The sequence below is a fragment of the Mustela erminea genome, chromosome 3 (assembly GCF_009829155.1).
Source record: "Mustela erminea isolate mMusErm1 chromosome 3, mMusErm1.Pri, whole genome shotgun sequence".
NCBI classification, from domain to species: domain Eukaryota; kingdom Metazoa; phylum Chordata; class Mammalia; order Carnivora; family Mustelidae; genus Mustela; species Mustela erminea.
Genome location: NC_045616.1, coordinates 62,323,166 through 62,343,190, shown reverse-complemented (window position 1 = coordinate 62,343,190; position 20,025 = coordinate 62,323,166). Strand labels below are relative to the sequence as shown.

Genomic DNA, 20,025 nt, shown 5'->3' with positions numbered 1-20,025 from the left:
TGGGAATGATCCCCTCTTCACCTCAGAACTAATGAATCTGCTTTTATTTCCTGGGGGCCAAAACTCACCAAATCAACAGAAATGGTAAATAAGTAGAGCATCAGAAAACTATGTTTTAGTCCCGATCTAGCATTATCTCTATAAATCTTGACAAATTATTTTTGGAGTTTCAGCGTTCTCATCTACAGAGTGCTATAAAATGAAGAACTGCAAAGTGAACTCTGCAAAAAGTGTGGAAACTTTTTGCTAGTAGGTGAAGGGGTACAGGATAGGACACTTTCCCCCTCATGTGACACTTTGGCTTGTGGATTATCTCAAGCTTAAATTGCTTTAGACTCTGAGGGCTCAAGAGAAACTTTTGTCCTCCCTCAACCACACAGAAGAATCTAAATCGGGGTCTTTCCCAGAATGACTGTTATTCAGATAAATTTTATCTGAGTGAGCCATCTGTATGATAAGGCAAACATCTAATTACCAAACATCTGCTCAACTTTTTTATTTTATTTTATTTTACATCTGCTCATCTTATCGCAAAGTGCATTCTTTCATCTGAAGTCCCAGACTCCTACTTCCTTTTTAGTTCAGAATGACATATATACCTCATTGTGCCTATCTTTGGAATTTTCATGTCTATGTGTAGTTCCTCATACCTATGCGTATTAACTTTTATTTTTCTCTGTTAATCTGTCTCGTAAATCTGATTCTTCGTGCAGCTAGAAGGACCTTGGAGGAGACAGGAATTCTTGCTCCCCCACACAGGCAAGTGCAAAAACCCAAGACCAGAGGCAGCGACCTTAAAACTACCCACAAGGTTAGGCAGCCGCTTTCAAATAGACTCTTCAAGCGCGCCGTAACCTAGTGTTCAGGTAGAGAGATTGCGCATGTGTTTTAAGGCCCTTCCCGGTACCCGTAACTTCCCTTTAGGTTTTGGCCCCGCCCATCACCAGCGCCCTCGTTTCCGGTTCAGCCCAGGAGGCTTCCGAGAATTTCTGCTCTCCGCTTCTCTGGGTCGACCATTTCTCCAACGTTTTTCCAGGTCTTTCGGTTGGTGGGGAAGGTAGTTGCCAATAAAGTTTCCCCGTTTGAAAGTCTGGAGGATTGAGCCGGGCGCATCCTCTGTCCCCTTGTTCATTGTCCTCAGTCTTTCTAGGCTATAGGCAAGGAGTCTCAAGGCGTGATGGCCAGGGGCCGGTCCGGCCCGGCCGGTCTGAGGCCAACTTTCGTTGCCCGCGCTCTCTTATGGCTTTTGGCCCCGCAGGCGTCCGCCTCAGCGTGAGCGCAGTCCCTCCGCGCCCACGGGCCGCCCTGTGCTGGACCCCATGGCCTCCGAGGCTCCGTCGCCTTCATTGTCGCCGTCGTCACCTCCCTCCCCTGAGCCTGAACTGGCCCAGCTGAGGCGGAAAGTGGAGAAGTTGGAACGCGAGCTGCGGAGCTGCAAGCGGCAGGTGCGGGAGATCGAGAAGCTGCTTCATCACACGGAACGGCTGTACCAGAGCGCAGAGAGCAACAACCAGGAGCTCCGCACCCAGGTGCGCGGTCCGCCCCCAGCCCGGCGCCCCATCCAGCCCAAAAGGAGGTCTCCGAAGCCTCTGATAGCTTCGGAAGGGCTCCGTGGCAGGGGCCGAGGACTGTTTTATAGAGATTCTGAAAGAAAGGTTCACTTGGATTATAATTCCAAGTACGTTTGAAGCTAGCCTAAGAGTTCGGGTTCCTCGGGTTTAGATAAGTGTGCGAGCTGCTCGTGGGAAGTGAACTTCATTACCTTACCCTTATCATTCTCACGTGAGACGTTCCTTTGGCATTAGGAATATTAAAGCTCTGGACTTAGAGCAGAATTCCATTTATTACACACTTGGTGTGTGAACTGATGCTCAACCTTGGGTGTCCATAAAATGAGAGTGCTAGTACCACGCAAGTGAAGGTTAAATCAGATTAAGCATGAACGGTTTTAGAGTTTTACAAACTGTTGAACATTATGCTTGTGCCAGGTTATTTTTCTGCTTGAGTTTTCTGGTGAAAGTAGGGGGCTCTGTCTTTGTTAGAGACACTAATCAGTTAATTTCATATTCATAAAACAGAGTAAGGATTAGTATTTAAGTGTCACTTTTTTTTTTTATTTTAAAAAGGAGCATAATATTTTTTTCCAGCTTGATTTGTTGGGTAGTTACACTCTTCCAACAAGTTATTTCCCTGTAATTATTAATGTAAACTGTTGTGTAGTCCTTTGTAATATATTGTAATATTTCCTAAAACTGCACATAAAGGTTGTATACTGAAAAACTGGCAAACTTTATTATGCTTTGTTATCAAATGATCTATGAAAACAACTGCTGAGATGTAGTGCATTTTGTCTGTTGTATAGATGTTAATATGATGTTATAGAAAATATTTCTTTACTCAATAACTAGTTCTTGAACTCTTACAATGAATGCACAAGGACTGTGCTAGGAGTTCTTGGCTAAACTATCATGAGGAAGGGCAAGCAAAATATTTAAAATTCCTTTTTAAAAACCTTTTTATAATTCTTTTTTTTTTTTTTTTAAGATTTTATTTACTTATTTGACAGAGAGTGAGAGAGCACAAGCAGGGGGAGTGGCAGAGGGAGAAGCAGACTCCCGTTGAGCAGGGAGCCCGATGTGAGGCTAGATCCCAGGACCCTGGCATCATGTCCTGAGCCAAAGGCAGACAGTTAACGGACTGAGTCACCCAGGCGCCCCTCCAAATTTTTAATCTAAAGATCTAAAAGAGAACATTGTTGCTAGTCTTTGAAGAGCCAGCATTTTTTTATTAGTGTGAATTTGATAGTGGTCTAATATAAAAATTGAAATGCATAAAAAGCCTTGACCCTACTGGTGATAGTAGTAACTCCTCTTTACCCTCTTCTTAGTGAGCCTCCTTTGGTGGTGGGCATAGGTTAGTTAACTGTTATCTCAGATCACTGAATATTATTTTACCTGTAAAACACCTGGTAAAAAGGTGGCTTGGGAATTGACGGAGAGCTGATAGAAAAACAGGTTTTGGACTCTGAAGAACTTTGGGCAAATTACTTTGTCTCTTCGGGTTTCTCATGTAAAATGGTGATTAGGGCTACTATTCTGTAAGAAGTTTGGAAGAGTTAGTGAGAGGTTATCCAGAGTACTGTTTAGTGCCTAGCAGGTAGGGAGATATTAAATAAATCACCAAGTTTATAGTTATAGTGGTAGTAGCTAGAGCCAGGACTGGGGCAAGGCAATCAGTAACCCAGGGCAAAAAATGTAAGGAGTACTCATTCTCTGATACAGACCCTCTTCTTGTGAGAAGCTGAGAATGAGTGCCTCCTTAAACTTTGTGCTCTAGGTGCCTTGCTTGCTTCACTCTAGTTTGAGCACTGGTGCTAATAGGATCTGATAACTAACGAAGTGCCTAGATAATCTGTATGTAGTCAGTCTTACCACCTTCCTTCTTTTAAGCTTTATGTGTTATTAACTATTTAAAAGCTTGGTTTTTGATTTAGTTTCATGCCTGTAGTAGACATTGCCTCACGCCAAGATCTTTCTGAATGAAGGGTATTTGTGGTGTTGCTCTTCATCTGCTTGTGGGTATTTCCACACTGTTGTTCTGGCCCTGGCATTCAGTGAGGCACAGGGAAGACAGATGGCCCTTCTGAGGTAGTCACCTCTCTTCCCTTCCACTGCAGTTGTTTAGGCCTATGACTACTGGCTTTTGTTTAAAGAAAAAAAAAAGTGCATTAAAGCATACAAGTGAGTATTAACATATTTAAGTGAATAGGTAATTCCCGGTGGAGGACACTGAATGATATTAGATAATTTTATGAATTAGAATTAATGGTTTTTTAAACTAATTCTTTAGGAATCCCTGCGGATTAAAATTTTTGTATAAAACATTCTTACTGTTAGAAGTAAGGGATCGCCTTCACAAAGTCCTTTTATTTATTTTTTTTTTTTTTTAAAGATTTTATTTTATTTATTTATTTGACAGAGAGAGATTACAAGTAGGCAGAGAGGCAGGCAGAGAGAGAGAGGAGGAAGCAGGCTCCCTGCTGAGCAGAGAGCCCGATGCGGGACTCGATCCCAGGACCCTGAGATCATGACCTGAGCCGAGGGCAGCGGCTTAACCCACTGAGCCACCCAGGCGCCCACAAAGTCCTTTTAATTTAGTTCATCTAAATTCATTTTGGAGGGACTTTTTTGAGGTTTAGCAAGAGAGTATAAGAAGAAAAATATTTCCCTCTACAAATGTGAAAGGTGAAAGAAAGAAGATTACACTATTTTTAATTTTTCTGAAAAGGAAATGAGCTGCTTTGGTACTTCTCTAAAACTTCAACCAAGAAAAATAATTATTGTAATTTCAGGAGAATGGTGTGTATATTATTAGATTGCTAAGTGATCTATTTTCCTAAAGACCTTGTTTTCTTTTAGGTAGAAGAGCTCAGTAAAATACTCCATTGTGGGAGAAATGAAGACAATAAGAAGTCTGATGTAGAAGTACAAACAGAGAACCATCCTGCTTGGTCAATCTCAGGTATTCGGCTTATAGTGAAGATATCTTAGTGCTGTTACGTTCACATCATGATAAGGTGCAGTTTTCCTTAAACTTAAAATAGACATACATCTAGATAAATCTGAGAATTGTTATGTTGACTTTTCATACGATTTGGTATTTTCAGATAATCTCTATGTTCTTCTGGCGGGAAAATAGAAATGTCATTCTATAAATACATAATAATGCTAATGTGTTTTGGGGGGCACATTACTGGAGTAATGTTTGCCATGCTCTCAACCATTTACTCATATCTGGCCTTGCTTGGACCAGGTACCTGTGTTTTCTTGTTGATGCATTCCACTTAGCATTTTGTTCAGTGTCAGTGTCTTAGGCCCTTATGGTAGTGATGAGCTCACAGCCATGACCTCATGAGTGGCATTGTGAGACAAAATAACTGAGCAACTGAGTTTTAAGAAATAGGGATCAGAAGAAATGATCTTCCCATTAAGTTTTGCCCTATTTTAATCAGTATGTAATTTAACTAAATTGTTAAACACAGCATTATTGCTAACATTACATATTTGTATGATACATTTTTTTAAAAGTCACCATAAGAGAAATATGACAGAAAAAAACCACTCGGGTTTTTTGGTCATTTGGTAATGCAATAGTATTCAGGTAGTATGTGATTAGAAATTAAGAGTTGTCCCTTTTTTTTTTTTAAAAGAACACAACCTATTTACCTGTTTTCATTTATATCCTTGCTATGGAAAATCCAAATCTACCGTTTTTTTAACTTTTAATTAATAGCTATGGTACTGAAGATGATGTTAGGATCAAAGATAAATACTCTGCCAGTTTATCTGCACCATCCATTTATTCTGTTAAATCGGATACAGTTGTGAAAATATGATATGTTAGCATTGTGTGCTGTTTTATGTTCAGTGCTGGTAGTTTGGAATTAATTTCTCCTTATATACATTTTTCTAATATGATATCACCTAATTTACTTTTGCTACAGATTATTATTATCAGACATACTATAAGGATGTCAGTCTTCCAAATAAAGTGACTGAACTCTCAGTTCAGCAAGATCAGGATATCGAAGCTTCCACTTTTAATTCTGAAGATCAGTCACAAATAGAAAATGATGCTTATGCTGGTGCTGATATAACAGAACATGTTAAATGTGCAGAAGAGGACCATTTTGCCTCAAATTCAAATTCACAGGTAATAAGATGCTTAGCATGAAACCCTTGATGCCCAAGACTGTGTTGTTTATTGTTATATAAAAAAAAGAGACTTCTTTAGTCCACAATGTGTACAAGGCTTATAAACATCCTGCATATAATGGTAAAGTGAATATTACAGTTTTTAGGAAAAAAGTCAGAATTTATTAATAAGTAAAATTGTTTTTCTACTCTGTTGTGTTCTAAAAATTAATGATATGTATAAACTAAAAGAATTTGTCACTGTATTTTCGCTCAACCAAAAAATTTGGGCAAGAGCCATAGTATCATATTCATAGTAATTTTTTTTTCAAGATTTTAATTTTTTAGTAATCTCTCCATCCAAAATTGGGGCTCAAACTCACAACCCCAAGATTAAGAGTTGCACATTCCACCAGCTAATCCAGCCTGGTGCCCCATTTTAAAATTTTTTTAATGCTTAATTTATGTCAGATATCTTGCCATTGTTGCCTGAGTGTCATATAAAGTTATTTCTTTAATTTATTTGAACCAGGATCTCAGTAATTCCAGGATCCCAAGATCCAGTATAACTTATTAGTGTGTGATATCTCACATTACCTATAGCTTTTTCCTCCATCTCTCTTTTTAAAGTTTTTTTTCCCTTTGAACCTGTAATTATTCTTTTTTTTTTCTAAAGATTTTATTTATTTATTTTGAGAGGGAGAGAGAGAGAGCACAAAGAAGGGCAAAGGGGCAGACAGAGAGGGAGAAGCAGACTCCCCAGTGAATAGGGAACCTGATGGGCTCGATCCCGACCGGAGTCAAAGACAGATGCTTAACCAACAGAGTCACCCAGAGGCCCCTGAACCTGTAGTTATTCCTTTTTCTTTCTTTCTTTCTTTCTTTTTTTTAAGATTATTTATTTATTTATTTGACAGAAGGAGATCACAAGTAGGCAGAGCAGAGAGCCTGATGCAGGCCTCGATCCCAGGACCCGAGACCATGACCTGAGCCAAAGGCAGAGGCTTTAACCCACTGAGCCACCCAGGCGCCCCACCTGTAGTTATTCTTAAAGAATATTTCATGGTCTTTATTTTGTAGATAGCTATCTTATGGTATCAGGTATCTGTTTTTGAGTAGTGGTCACACACTCAATTTTAATGTTTTCAAAACTAGGTTAGAATTGAATTAAAGACTAGTAATTATTTTTTATTTTTTTTTTAATTTTTTTTTATTTTTAAAGATTTTATTTATTTATTTGTCAGAGAGAGAGCGAGCGAGAGCGAGCACAGGCAGACAGAGTGGAAGACAAAGTCAGAGGGAGAAGCAGGCTCCCTGCGGAGCAAGGAGCCCGATGTGGGACTCGATCCCAGGACGCTGGGATCACCTGAGCCGAAGGCAGCTGCTTAACCAGTTGAGCCACCCAGGCGTCCCAAAGACTAGTAATTATTTTTTTAAAGTGAACCAAACTGCAGTTGATAGCCATCTCTTTCCATTGCAGAAGTTGAAGTCTTGTTTAAAATTGTTTTAAGTGTATTTATTGTTTTTAATTCTGCTTTTAAAGTAATAAAAGGAAGTTTTTGTCTTATTTGACATGAATATGTCTTACCTAGGAGCCAGCATCTGTATTAGCAGCAGAAGATACATCCTTAGAAGGTTCTTCATTAGCTGAAAGTTTGAGAGCTGCAGCAGAAGCTGCTGTGTCTCAGACTGGATTTAGTTATGATGAGAACACTGGACTGTATTTTGATCACAGCACTGGTTTCTATTATGATTCTGTAAGTATGTTGGGGTGTTTAATGTTGTACTTGTTGCTTGATATCAAGTATTAAACCCTAAACTGAATTAAGAAAGGCAGGAAACTGCATTGAAAAATTATATTTGATTCAAAGGTATTTGACATGAGTAAAGAATTATAAAATAGCTTATGAAGCTATACTTCTGTGTTTTTAATTAAATAAGTTAATTGTGATTGTTATAGATTAATACTTGAGAAAGAGCTAGTCTTTTATATGTAAAGTAACACATAAAAATGTTACATTTATTAATAAAAATAGACTGTTAACTGCATTGTTATAAAGTGTTTAAGAACTTTAACATTTTTTTCATAGAATTTATAAGGAAGTGACATTGTTAATTCTAGGCTTGGTATGTGAGCTAAATTGTAAAAAAAAAAAATTTATTTCAAGTACTTACAAATCCATTTGAGCTGCAGAAGAAGTCCTTTTTTTGAATTCTCAATAGCCTGTTTATTATTAGTTCAAAAGTTCTGTGCCATTTAGGCATTTCACTTCTAAAAAAATCAATGTTAGGACTGAGAACTAGAGAATTTGTGTGGAATCAGACACATAATGGACCACTTACTAGGACAGACCCTAAAAATAAAGTTCTTGATTTACAATTCAGTGTTATGGCTGTTGACATCTGGTACTTAACTGTATTTCATTCAGAATTTGATAACAATGATGATGGAACTTACACATCTATATACCTCAGCTTCAGTGGTCTGGGCATGTGGTCTGGTCCTCAGAAATTACAGAATGTGGTACCCAAAAATGAAGCAGATGTTCAGCATTCTGGTCACTGCAACTATTGTTAACTAATCTAGAGAACATAATGATAATAATAGGTACCTGAGTTAGAGAAAGGATTTCATTAGCTTGTTGGCTTGTACTTGGTATACTTTGGAAATCCCTCATTAAAAGAGGATTTTCTTTCAAAGGAGTATGCTAATTGACCATGCTAATGTTTAAATTCTTATTACCAAAGAGACCAGCTATTACTTACTTGTTTTGAGGAAAATACAGAGCTTGCAAGTATATGATGTTAGTCTTCATCATTCTTCTACCTTCCTTTCTGTATCTTTCCTCCTGACATCTCTTCTATAAATGGTTAGTTACATTCTGTTGGTTTTATGTTTCAGTGAATTAGGGACTTCATTGTTTTGCCCTTTTTATTGTACTAGTTTCCATTTTATTGTAATTAAATAGTCTCTCTTAAATTTTTGAAAATGTGTTTTGGACTGAAAGAAGTAAGAGATAAAACAAGTTTGAGTTGTAAAAGTTTTATTACCACTGGTAATAAAGATTAGAACACTTCCACTTAGTTTTTTAGTTATGGAAAAGATTGAATTCTAAATATTTTTGTAAGACATCTGAAAAGGGAATTAAAGACAATAAATTGCAGTAATATCAACAGTTAAAAAAATATTCATTCCAGGCAATTTTAGTTGCTTAACCTTAGTATATCATAAGACAATCCCAGGTCTGATCAGAATGGATTTATGATGTATATAAAATATACACTGTTGAATTAAATCTTGGTTAGAGTATGGGCCAGTATCTAATAAGTATAGATGATTACATAATTCTTTTATCTTTCCAGTTTTTATCGGTAATTTGCCAAAATTCATTTCTACATGGTTCTTTTACTTATTTAATTACTTACAGTAGAATTAATTAAGGAAGACAGTTTATCAGTTCCTTTATATATAAAATGTATTTATGAGCTTAATTTTATTTTTGAATTTTTCTTCAGGGCTTTTAGTTATGAACAAGCAAATACTTGTTTTATGACACTGAGAGGAGGGTTGAATTCTCAATAACATGTTTATTATTAGTTTCAAAGTTCTGTGGCTTTTAAGCATTTCACTTAAAAAAAAATAGATCTTAGGACTGAGAACTAGGGAATTTGTGTGGAATTGGACATGTAATTTGGACCACTTACTAGGACAGAACCTAAAAACAAACCATATTGTGTAATCATAAGGATAAGGAGTGAATTACTTTTTATATGGTTAGCTTTTTCCGATGCATGCCTTAGTTTTCATGACTTCTAAAAGGTTTTCTATTATCATTTTCATTAATGTATTAGGTTGAAACATATGAAATTGCTATTTCTCTAAGTATGAAAGTGGTAAAATTACTGGCAATTTTATTAGATTCAATTTAATACTTTAATGTATTCATTTTTCGTACTAGGAAAATTAGAGCAAATAGTGAATGTAAAGTATTTTGGCAACTTAGAAGCATTTTTCTTTTTGTCATCTTTACTCATTATCTTCAGAAAATAGAAGAGTTCTTAAAAGAAACATTGACCATTTTTAAATACATGTAGCATTTCTATTTATTTATTTATTTTATTTTATTTTGTTATACCTGACTAGAACTTTTTTTTTTTACTTTGAAAGGAAAATCAACTATATTACGATCCTTCCACTGGAATTTATTACTACTGTGATGTGGAAAGTGGTCGATATCAGTTTCATTCTCGAGTTGATTTGCAACCATATCAGACATGTGGCACAAAACAAAATAAGGAAAAAAAATTGAAGAAGAAAAGAAAGGATCCAGATTCTTCTGTAACAAATGAGGAAAAGGTAATGTCTTCATAATTTTAAAAAGTTACTTAATGATGATGTAATTATGTCAAGGTTTTTGATGAAACTGAAAATTATCATTCAGTAACTTTGTATTTCAAACATATCCATTAAGATAACATATCAGAATCTGTCAACCAAGGAGCATTCACAGAGGGCAAAGATGGACTTTTTCTACAAATTCTTAATCACTTAGAAGTAAAAGGAACTTCTTAAAGTTTGGAGGAGGTAGATTTAAGGCAGATAAAATACTCATGTATTACATAGTTTGGAAGAAGAGCGGTCAGACCCTTAACCAATATGTTGATGTTTGGGTGCCGGGGTGGATCAGCTAAGGGTCTGCCTTTGAGTCAGGTCATGATCTTGGGGTCCTGGGATCAAGCTCTGCATCAGGCGCTCTGCTCATTGGGGAGTCTGCTTCTCCCTCTCCCTCTGTGCTCTCTGTCCCTCACTCGCTCTCTCAAATAATAAAGTCTTAAAAAAATAAGTTGGTGTCATTGCACAATTCACAATAAAAGCACAGATTGTAACTAGATAGAGATAAAAGTTCTGCCTCTTAGTCATGTTGAGCAATTTCTTACCTATTATGTTAGCAAACATTAAATCAGTTGCTAGCAAATACGGGGTAAGTATGTGTTTATTAGAAATGGAAACTGAAGTCTTTTTATTTATTTATTTTTTTAAGGGTTTATTTATTTTAGAGTGAGAGAGTGGCAGAAGGAGCAGAGGGGAGAAGAGAGAATCCTCAAACAGACTCACTGCATTGTGGGGAGCCGGTACAGGTCTTGATCCTACAACATTGAGATCATGACCAAAACCAAAAGTCGGTCACTTAACTGACTGAGCTACCCAGGTGCCCTTGGTGTCTTTTGGGAAAATAGATTGGCCATTTGTATCAATAACCATAAAAATATTAATATTTTTTAACTGGAAAATACCATTCCAGGTAATATTTTTTAAAAATCCAAAGAAAGAAGGGTGTCTATTGGCTCAGTCTATTGAGTGTCTGACTCTTGGTGTCAGCTTAGGTCGTGATCTTGGGATTGTGAGATCCAGTCCCATGTTGTGAGATCCAGCCCATAGGGATTCTCTGTCTCCTTCTGCACCGTTCCTTGTTCATGTGTATGCAAGCATGTGCTTTCTCTCTCTCTCTCAAATAAATCTTTTAAAAAAAATCCAAAGAAAGATGCCTTTGTGTAGTTATATAGCAATATTTTTAAGAACAAAAAAATTAAGAGTTCAAATAGCCTACAAAATACTGGTTTAGAAAATGATAGTATGTTTAATTGAAAAACATTCTTGGGGCGCCTTGGTGGCTCGGTGGGTTAAAGCCTCTGCCTTCGGCTCAGGTCATGAGCTCAGGGTCCTGGGATTGAGCCTGCTTCCTCCTCTCTCTCTCTCTGCCTGCCTCTCTGCCTACTTGTGATCTTTGTCTGTCAAATAAATAAATAAAATCTTAAAAAAAAAGAAAGAGCATTCTTTAGGCCTTAAAATGGTAATTTATAAAGACTGGGGGGAATTTAAAAAGTGCTTGTGATGCAGGGTTAAATTTAAAGAAGGAAAACATAAAAAACATTACCAGTGCTCTTATGTGTATTCCCAGACAGATTAAGGTTGGTGGTTTATGTACAGGAAAGGAGGCTTATTGGTTACATTGGCATTTTGTGAATTGTGGCAACTACTGGATACTTTGCTCTTGAAATTTCATCTCATGTTTTTCTCGTAGCCAAAGAAAAAAGGTTTTTAACGTATAATACTAAAGTTCACATATGGAATTAGGTTTTTTTTGGATTTACTTTCTCTGTTTGAGTTTGTATTTCTCTTATTTTCACTGACGTACCTAGGAATAAAAGAGAATGTGACTAAATATTGAAAATGATTTTTGTTTGCTTTCAAGACTTCTGTTTTAATGACTTAAACCTGTTGCTAGTAGTTGAACTTTTTGAAAAGATAGGTTGTGAAGGTACTTCTTTCAAACAGTGGAAAAGAACATAGAGGGTCTTTAAATGACTTTTCCTGACAAACGGGAGAATAAAATTTGAATGTGTTTTGTTCCCATAACTGCTCATCTTTACCATCCTTTTTTAAAAATATGTGTTAGGATAGGTACTTACAAACAATCCTGATGGGATTTTGAGAATTCCCCTAAGAGTCTAAAAGGTAGCTGTGAAACATAGGAGACCATTTAAGACATCCTCATCCTCGCCCCCCCCCCCTTTTTTAATTAAGATACTCTCGAACCTCACTCTTTGCAACTGGAGTTATGTGGAAAGAGATTGGTGTAACTAACAAAAGAGATTGGCATAAATAACTTGAAATATGCATATATGCTTCAATGGCCACATATAGGCTCCTTTCTTATCTCTTAATGAATGTTTATCTAACATTCTGGACTGGTAGATGGTTTTTGAGAAGTAGCACATCTGACATTTTCATTCATTCCCACCCCACATGTGTTTTCCTGTAAGTAGTAATAATAAAATATACAAGATTGAAAACTGCCTTTTTCTTTTTTTTTTTTTTTTAGTAGGGAAGTTTTTAATAGGGAAGTTTTTTATAGGGTTTTTGGCTATATTTGCAGTGGCTTTTAAAACTCTCATAGTTTTTCAGTTTCTTGTCCTCCTCCTTGCCTCCGAGGAGTTTGTTTTCCTGGGAGTATATATAGTTTATCATACTGTGAGTGTTTAGTTGGTCTCCAAACTGAATTTATGCTACTGTTAAAAATAAGTGTTTAAGATGCTCTCATATTTTATAAAATAAAAGAAGACCATATGAATGCAATTCATCATGTTATTTTAGGCAGAAAGAAGATTCAAAGTATGTTACAAACCAAAGGAAAAAGGAAAATAACTGATTATTTTAAGTTTAGAATAATAGATTTCATTGGTCATAAGGTTTGCCCACTCTCATGTATAATGAGTTATAAAAGGCTTATGTTCACTAATTTGCAATTTTAGAATAAAAGAGATATAACTAATTCATTTATACTTTAAATTGTTTTGTATAATCAGATCACCTCAATGAAATACTAAATACTAAAATACTAAATTTTAGTGAAACTGTAGCTCTGCTACATTAGGTACATCTTTTTTTTTTTTTTTTTTTTAAAGATTTATTTATTTGAAAGGGCACGCATTGTATGTGTGCCTCTCAGGGGAGAGGCAAAGGGAGGAGAGGCTGGGTGCAGAGCCCAACTTGGGACTCAGTTCCACAGTCCGTGAGATCATGACCTGAGCCAAAACCAAGAATTAGACGCTTAACCGACTGACACACCAGATGCCCCACATCTGTAATCACTCTTGTAAATAAAGCTGATTCTGGGGCGCTTGGGTGCCTCAGTCATTAAGCATCTGCCTTCAGCTAGGATCATGGTCCCATGATCAAGCCCTGCATCGGGGTCCCTGCTCTGTGGGGAGACTGCTTCTCCCTCTCTCACTCCCTGCTTGTGTTCCCTTGCTCACTGTCTCTCTCTCTGTCAGAAAAATAAATAAAATCTTAAAAAAGCTGATTCTGTATTTTATGTGTTTTGACTTGATTATTGGTTAAAAGTTCAAAAAGAAAATTTAGGGTAAATATATTTTCTAGGCGTGCACTACCCAGTAAAGGTAGTCAGCACTAGCCTCATACAGCTATTGAGCACTTGAAATGAGGCTTGTCCTAATTATGGTGTTTTATAAGTATGAAGTACAGCACGCTCACTTTTGAAGACTAAAAGTCTTGAAGTACCAAAAAATCCATGTAAAATACTTCATTAATAGTATTATAGTGATTAAATGTTATTTGTTATAATAAATGGTAATACTTTGTGAACATTGGATAGATAAAGTGAATTTTACTGACTTTTACCTTTTTAATGTGGTTACTAGGAAATTTTATTTTATTTTATTTTATTTTTTAAAGATTTTATTTATTTGTTAGACAGACAGAGATCACAAGTAGGCAGAGAGATCACAAGTAGGCAGAGAGGCAGGCAGAGAGAGAGGAGGAAGCAGGCTCCCTGCTGAGCAGAGAGCCGGATGCGGGGCTCGATTTCAGGATCCTGCAATCATGAGCCAGAGGCAGAGGCTTTAACCCACTGAGCCACCCAGGTGCCCTGGTTGCTAGGAAATTGTAAAGTATATATATTTATGTGTGTGTATATGGCTTGTATTATATTTTTGTTGGTTAGAAGTGGTCTAGGCTGTTGTATCATCCAAGGAATGTGTGATAAGGGCCTGGACTGGGATAGTTAGTGAATAGATATGGAGAATTGGGATCAAGTATAAACAGTCCATAGCACTTGGGAATGGATTCCAAGTGGTAGTTAAGGGGATGTCAAAGATAACTATAAGGGGCGCACTTGTAATCTCTAAATAAAATCTTTAAAAAAAAAACTATAAGATTTTTGATTTGGGTTATTAGAGGATGGTAATGTCATTAAGTAAGAAAGGGGACATGAGAGGAAGAGGGGCTTATAGGTAATAGCTATTGGTATTTCATATAAAATATTGTACACATATCTTCACTAATTCTTTGAAACATTTAGTGTTAGAAGGTGGTCATGTTTAACCTATTTTCTCCTGTTCCTACCTCCCTACCCGTGTCTTTCCAGGATTTGAATGCAGAAGATCAGAAAGCATCCAATGTTGAACGTGTAAGCTGCAGTGAGGGAGAAGATTTTGCAAATGTGAAAAAGAAGGCCAAAATAGACATTCATTACAAAAGTAGTCCTGCCAAATTTACTGTTCCAGTTAGCGGAAAGACTACAGACTCTTCTGTTAGTGAAAACATTTATAATTCGACATCATTCAAAGATGAGAAAATTATGGACACTGATAGTGAGCCAGAAGAAGGTGAAATTACAGACTCTCAGACAGAGGACAGTTACGATGAAGACATTACCAGTGAAGACAATGTAACTGCAGAAGATACTGAGGATGAAGGTGGGTAAATAACTATTGTTTAATTATCTGTAAATAACCCAGTCTGGTCGTGGTAAAAGAGCAACAGAGTTAAAAATGTTAGTAACTCTTATGTCTGCAAAAAATAAACTGTTTTAAACTGATTATTTTAATGACATTGTTGAAAATTATTTGAGCTACCAACAAAGTGGTCACCAGTACCATTATGATTATTTTTAAAGGGAAGAATTTGAATAAATTACTAATACTTGGACCTTAAAGTTTTATTGCATTGAATGGCCTAGTCGATGGAACAAAACCAAGTTACTTACATTCTAAAGTATATACTAAAGCTTTTTGGTGGTTTAGGTATTTGTAGTCTGCTTTTGTAACTGAGGGGAAAAGTAAATTACATTTAAAAAGTGTGGTCCAGGGGCGCCTAGGTGGCTCAGTGGGTTAAAGCCTCTTGCCTTCGGCTCAGGTCATGATTCTGGGGCCCTGGAATCGGGCCCTGCATTGGGCTCTCTGCTCAGTGAGGAGCCGCCTTCCTCCTCTCTCTCTTTCTCTGCCTGCCTCTCTGCCTACTTGTGATCTCTCTCTGTAAAATAAATAAATAAAATCTTTAAAAAAAAAAAAAAAAAGTGTGGTCCAGGGGCACCTGAGTGGCTCAGTCAGTTAAGTGGCTTCCTTAGGCTCAGGTCATAATCTCAGGGTCCTGGAATCGAACCCTGCATCGGGCTTTTGGCTCAGCAGAGAGCCTGCTTCTCCCTTTCCCTCTGCTGCTCTCCCTGCTTGTGAGTGCACACTTTCATGCATTTTCTCTCTCTCTCTGTCAAATAAATGAATAGGAGCTTTTAAAAAAAAGTGTAGTCCATGACTTAGCTACATAGATGTTATGGTAAATCTTACATTTAAAAAAATAGGTCATGATCTCAGGGTCCTTGGATCGAGTCCCGCATTGGGCTCTCTCCTCAGTGGGGAGCCTGCTTCCCTCTCTCTCTCTGCCTGCCTCTCCGACTACTTGTGATTTCTCTCTGTCAAATAAATAAATAAAATCTTAAAAAAAAAAATATATATATATATATATATATTTATTTATTTATTTTAGAGAAAGAGAAGGAAAGGAAAAGGAAAAGGAGAGAGAGAATCTAGAGCAGATTCAGCACTGAGTGTGGAGCCTGACACAGTGCTCGATCTCCCAACTCTGAGATCATGACCTGGGCAGAAAACAAGAGTCAGACACTCAACTGACTGTACCACCTATGTGCCCCAAATCTTACATTTTTTTTAATATGAGGTTATAAAGACATTTTTTTTTTTTTAAGATTTTATTTATTTTTTGATGGACATAGTGAGAGAGGGAACACAAGCAGGGGAGTGGGAGAGGGAGAAGCAGGCTTCCCACTGACCAGGGAGCCCAATTCAGGGCTCGATCCCAGGACCCTAGATCATGACCTGAGCTGAAGGCAGTTGCTTAATAGCTGAGCCACCCAGGTGCCCCATAAAGACATACTTTTAAAGCTCAGGATATGGGACGCCTGGGTGGCTCAGTTGGTTAAGCAGCTGCCTTCGGCTCAGGTCATGATCCCAGTGTCCTGGGATCGAGTCCCACATCGGGCTCCTTGCTTGGCAGGGAGCCTGCTTCTCCCTCTGCCTCTGCCTCTGCCTGCCTCTCTGTCTGCCTATGCTCGCTCGCTCTCTCTCCCTCTATCCCTGACAAATAAATAGATAAAATCTTAAAAAAAAATTAAAAAAAAAAATAAAGCTCAGGATATTACATTAGGTTTTATGAGCTTATTTTGTTCTTGATACAGTTTCTCTCACTTTTTTTTTTAAGTGGGACTCAGTTTTTCTAAGTTAATATGAAAATTCTTGATTAGGATATTTTCAAATTCCAGCACCTTAAAAAAGAGAGAGAACTGTTTATTTTGTAATTGTGATAGATCCTGAGTATCTTTAGGGTGATCACTTCAAATTGGTAAGTGTTAAAGTCTTATCAAGTATGTCATATAGCAGAACTTAAGAAGGTTGTTTCAAACAGAATTAAGATTTTGATCAATACATTTTTTTAAAGGAAACTTACATTTTTAATAAAAAGACTTTATTTATTTTTAAGATAGGAGGAGAGTGAGAAAGAAAGTGCACAAGTAGGGGGAGCAGCAGGCAGAGGGAGAAGACGACTCCCATGCTGAGTAGGGAGCCTGATGCGGGACTCAATCCCAGGACTCCAGGATCATGACCTGAGCCAAAGACAGATGCTTACCCCACTGAACCACTCAGTCGCCCAGAACAATACATTTTTTTTTTAATTTTAAAGATTTTTATTTATTTGAGAGAGAGAGCACGCGGTTGGGGGCACAAGGAAGAGCAGAGGGAGAGGGACAAGCTGACTCCGTGCTCAGCGTGGAGTCCTACACTTGACACTCCTGACTCTGACATCACAACCTAAGCCAAAATTAAGAGTTGGGTGCTAAACTGATTGAGCTACCCAGGCACTCCTCAATACATTTTATTTTATGGATGCTTCCTATTCCTGCCTAGAAATTTTTTCCATAGCATTTGAATTAATACTTACACATTTCTTTCTTTAACAGATGAAGAAAAAATTTGGCCCCCATGTATTAGAGTAATTGTTATTAGATCACCAGTATTGCAGACAGGATCACTTTTTATCATTACAGCTGTAAACCCTGCTACAATTGGAAGGTAAAAATATTTCATGTTACTATGTTTGTGTATTTATCTTATTCCAGTGGATTGTGTATTCCTCAAGCGGTTATCATAAAATGTTCATGGTACTTGTTGAATAGTCAAACACTGAATGACATCCATGTTCCTCCCTCTCCCACTCAGAAAATATTGTTCACACTTCTCTTTGCCACAGAAATTTTATCATTTTCTTACTTTTTGTACTGCTCTTTTTAGGTTTAAATTCATTAGTTAAATCCAGTGTTTGTCTAGTATTTAATCTCCTTTCTGTTTCTTTTACCCCTTTGTAATTCAGTTTGGTAGAGAGGTTTTAATCGTAAGTAGGATCATTTCATTACTTCCCAACGGGAAAGAAAAATCTATCCTTAATTCATATTCTCTACAATATCTTAGCTTTAAATTCTTGAGGAATAGTGTAGTCCTTTCATATAGTAGTAATATAGTCCTTGTAGTCCTTTCTATATAGTAATAGAGGTGGGAATGTAGTCAATGGATCTTAAATGATGTTAGTACAAAGGATATGCTGTCCTGCTTGATAGTTTATTATTTTCTTTTTTTATAAAGATTTTTTTTTAATTCAGAGCAGGAGAGACAGCATATGAGTGTAGGGAGGGGCAGAGGGAGAGAATCTCAAGCAGACTCTACCCTTAGCATGGAGCTTGACTCAGGGTTCGATCTCATGACCCAGGAGATCATGAGCTGATCTGAAACCAAGAGTTGCGCTCTTAACTGACCGAGCCACTCAGGCACCCCTGGATGTTTATTATTAATGTGGGGTAGATATATCGAAAAGTAAAAGTAACCCTGGAACTTCTTTCAAACAGGAAATTAAGAGTAGGATTAAGGAAATGACTTAGTGTGATAGAGAGACTTGCATTTTAACATTATCTTTTAAAACAACGACAAAATCTTAAATATAATTTCTTCATTAACTGTGTTTAATCTATATGTGGTTCAAAAATTATTAAAGGCACTTTACTTAACTCTGCAGAGAAAAAGATATGGAGCATACTCTCCGAATCCCTGAAGTTGGTGTTAGTAAGGTAAGCTCTTTGATTTTTCCAATATAGAGTCCTAGATATGATTTTATAAACCCTCATTATGACAGAAAGCTTAGGAGCTTTTTTATTTAGTAGAAAGTAGAAAGAAATAGTCCAGGTAGTAATGGAAATGAAAGCAATTCAGATTTCTCTATTCCACTGCTTGCAAGAATAATTCTTTATCAAAATTAGAGTAAACTAAATGATGTTTAATTTTTAACAGTCTAGAGCAGGAATAGAAATGTAGATTAAGTATTAAAGTAATAACCATTTAACAGATACTTAGAATGAAATAAGTGTGCTTGATTTGGCAGTTCAAAATTGAATCAGACCTGGATTCAGGCTATTTTATTAGATGGTTACTTTTATTAGATGGTTATTTATTTGTTTTACATTTTCCTGCTTCAATTTTATTTATTTTATTTATTTTTATTAACATATAATGTATTATTAGCCCCAGGGGTACAGGTCTGTGAATCGCCAGGTTTACACACTTCACAGCACTCACCATAGCACATACCTTCCTCAGTGTCCATAACCAACCACCCTCTCCCTATACCCCTCCCCCCAGCAACCCTCAGTTTGTTTTGTGAGATTAAGAGTCTCTTATAGTTTGTCTCCGTCCCGATCCTATATTAGATGGTTATTTTATTAGGTGGTTGAGTCTAGAGTATTTTACAACTCAAGAACTATGGTTTCAGGAAAAGGAATACTTGGGTTTTTAAAACAGAGCAGAGTTGCTTGTAACTTTAGTTACAAGAAGAAAAACGAAAGGTTTTGCTACTGATACTCTTTATATTTAGTATTTATCTTTTTCTTTACTGTATTTTCTGTAGTTTTTCCCTCTCTTCTATGGTGGTTATCTTTTTCTGACCTTTCATCATCTCCATTTTGTTTTTATTTAGTAGACTATAATATGAATTTAAGGTATAGATTTTATGTGTTTTTTTTTTTCTTTAGGGAATGAAATCTGTTTTCCATTATAGTTTGAAAGTCCACTTATTTTTACTTTGTTTCAACTCATTCAGAAGGGATAAAATTTTCGTAATCTTAACTCGGTCCAGATTATCTTGCTTTTTTTATTTTGCTATGACCCTTCTGCCTCCAAAGAAAACCCAGTCTGATTTAAATAGCAATTCAATCTAAAATATAGGTAGTTCTTCCAGCGCCTGGCTGGCTCAGTGGGTTGAGCTGCTGCCTTCAGCTCAGGTCATGATTCCGGGGTCCTGGGATTGAGCCCCGAGTCAGGCTCTCTGTTCAGCAGGGAGCCTGCTTCCTTCTCTCTATCTCTGCCTGCCTCTGCCTGCCTGTGATCTCTCTCTGTCAAATAAATAAATAAAATCTTT

At 36.9% G+C, this 20,025-nt stretch overlaps 1 protein-coding gene across 4 annotated transcripts in view; it reads left to right on the top strand.

The window, feature by feature from the left end:
• Nucleotides 1-936: 936 nt before the first annotated feature.
• The window catches only part of AGGF1 (angiogenic factor with G-patch and FHA domains 1), a 59,897-nt gene continuing 40,808 nt past the window's right edge, over nucleotides 937-20,025 (top strand). For all 4 annotated transcript variants that reach the window (XR_004283935.1, XM_032335908.1, XM_032335909.1 and 1 more), the window contains exons 1-8: nucleotides 937-1,529; nucleotides 4,419-4,521; nucleotides 5,504-5,712; nucleotides 7,286-7,450; nucleotides 9,862-10,050; nucleotides 14,642-14,972; nucleotides 17,525-17,636; nucleotides 18,631-18,682. Coding sequence is in view for 3 of the 4 variants with exons in the window: in XM_032335908.1 (XP_032191799.1) it covers nucleotides 1,320-1,529; nucleotides 4,419-4,521; nucleotides 5,504-5,712; nucleotides 7,286-7,450; nucleotides 9,862-10,050; nucleotides 14,642-14,972; nucleotides 17,525-17,636; nucleotides 18,631-18,682 (1,371 nt within the window). In the remaining variant the exon portion in view is untranslated. The remainder of the gene's footprint in view (nucleotides 1,530-4,418; nucleotides 4,522-5,503; nucleotides 5,713-7,285; nucleotides 7,451-9,861; nucleotides 10,051-14,641; nucleotides 14,973-17,524; nucleotides 17,637-18,630; nucleotides 18,683-20,025) is intronic.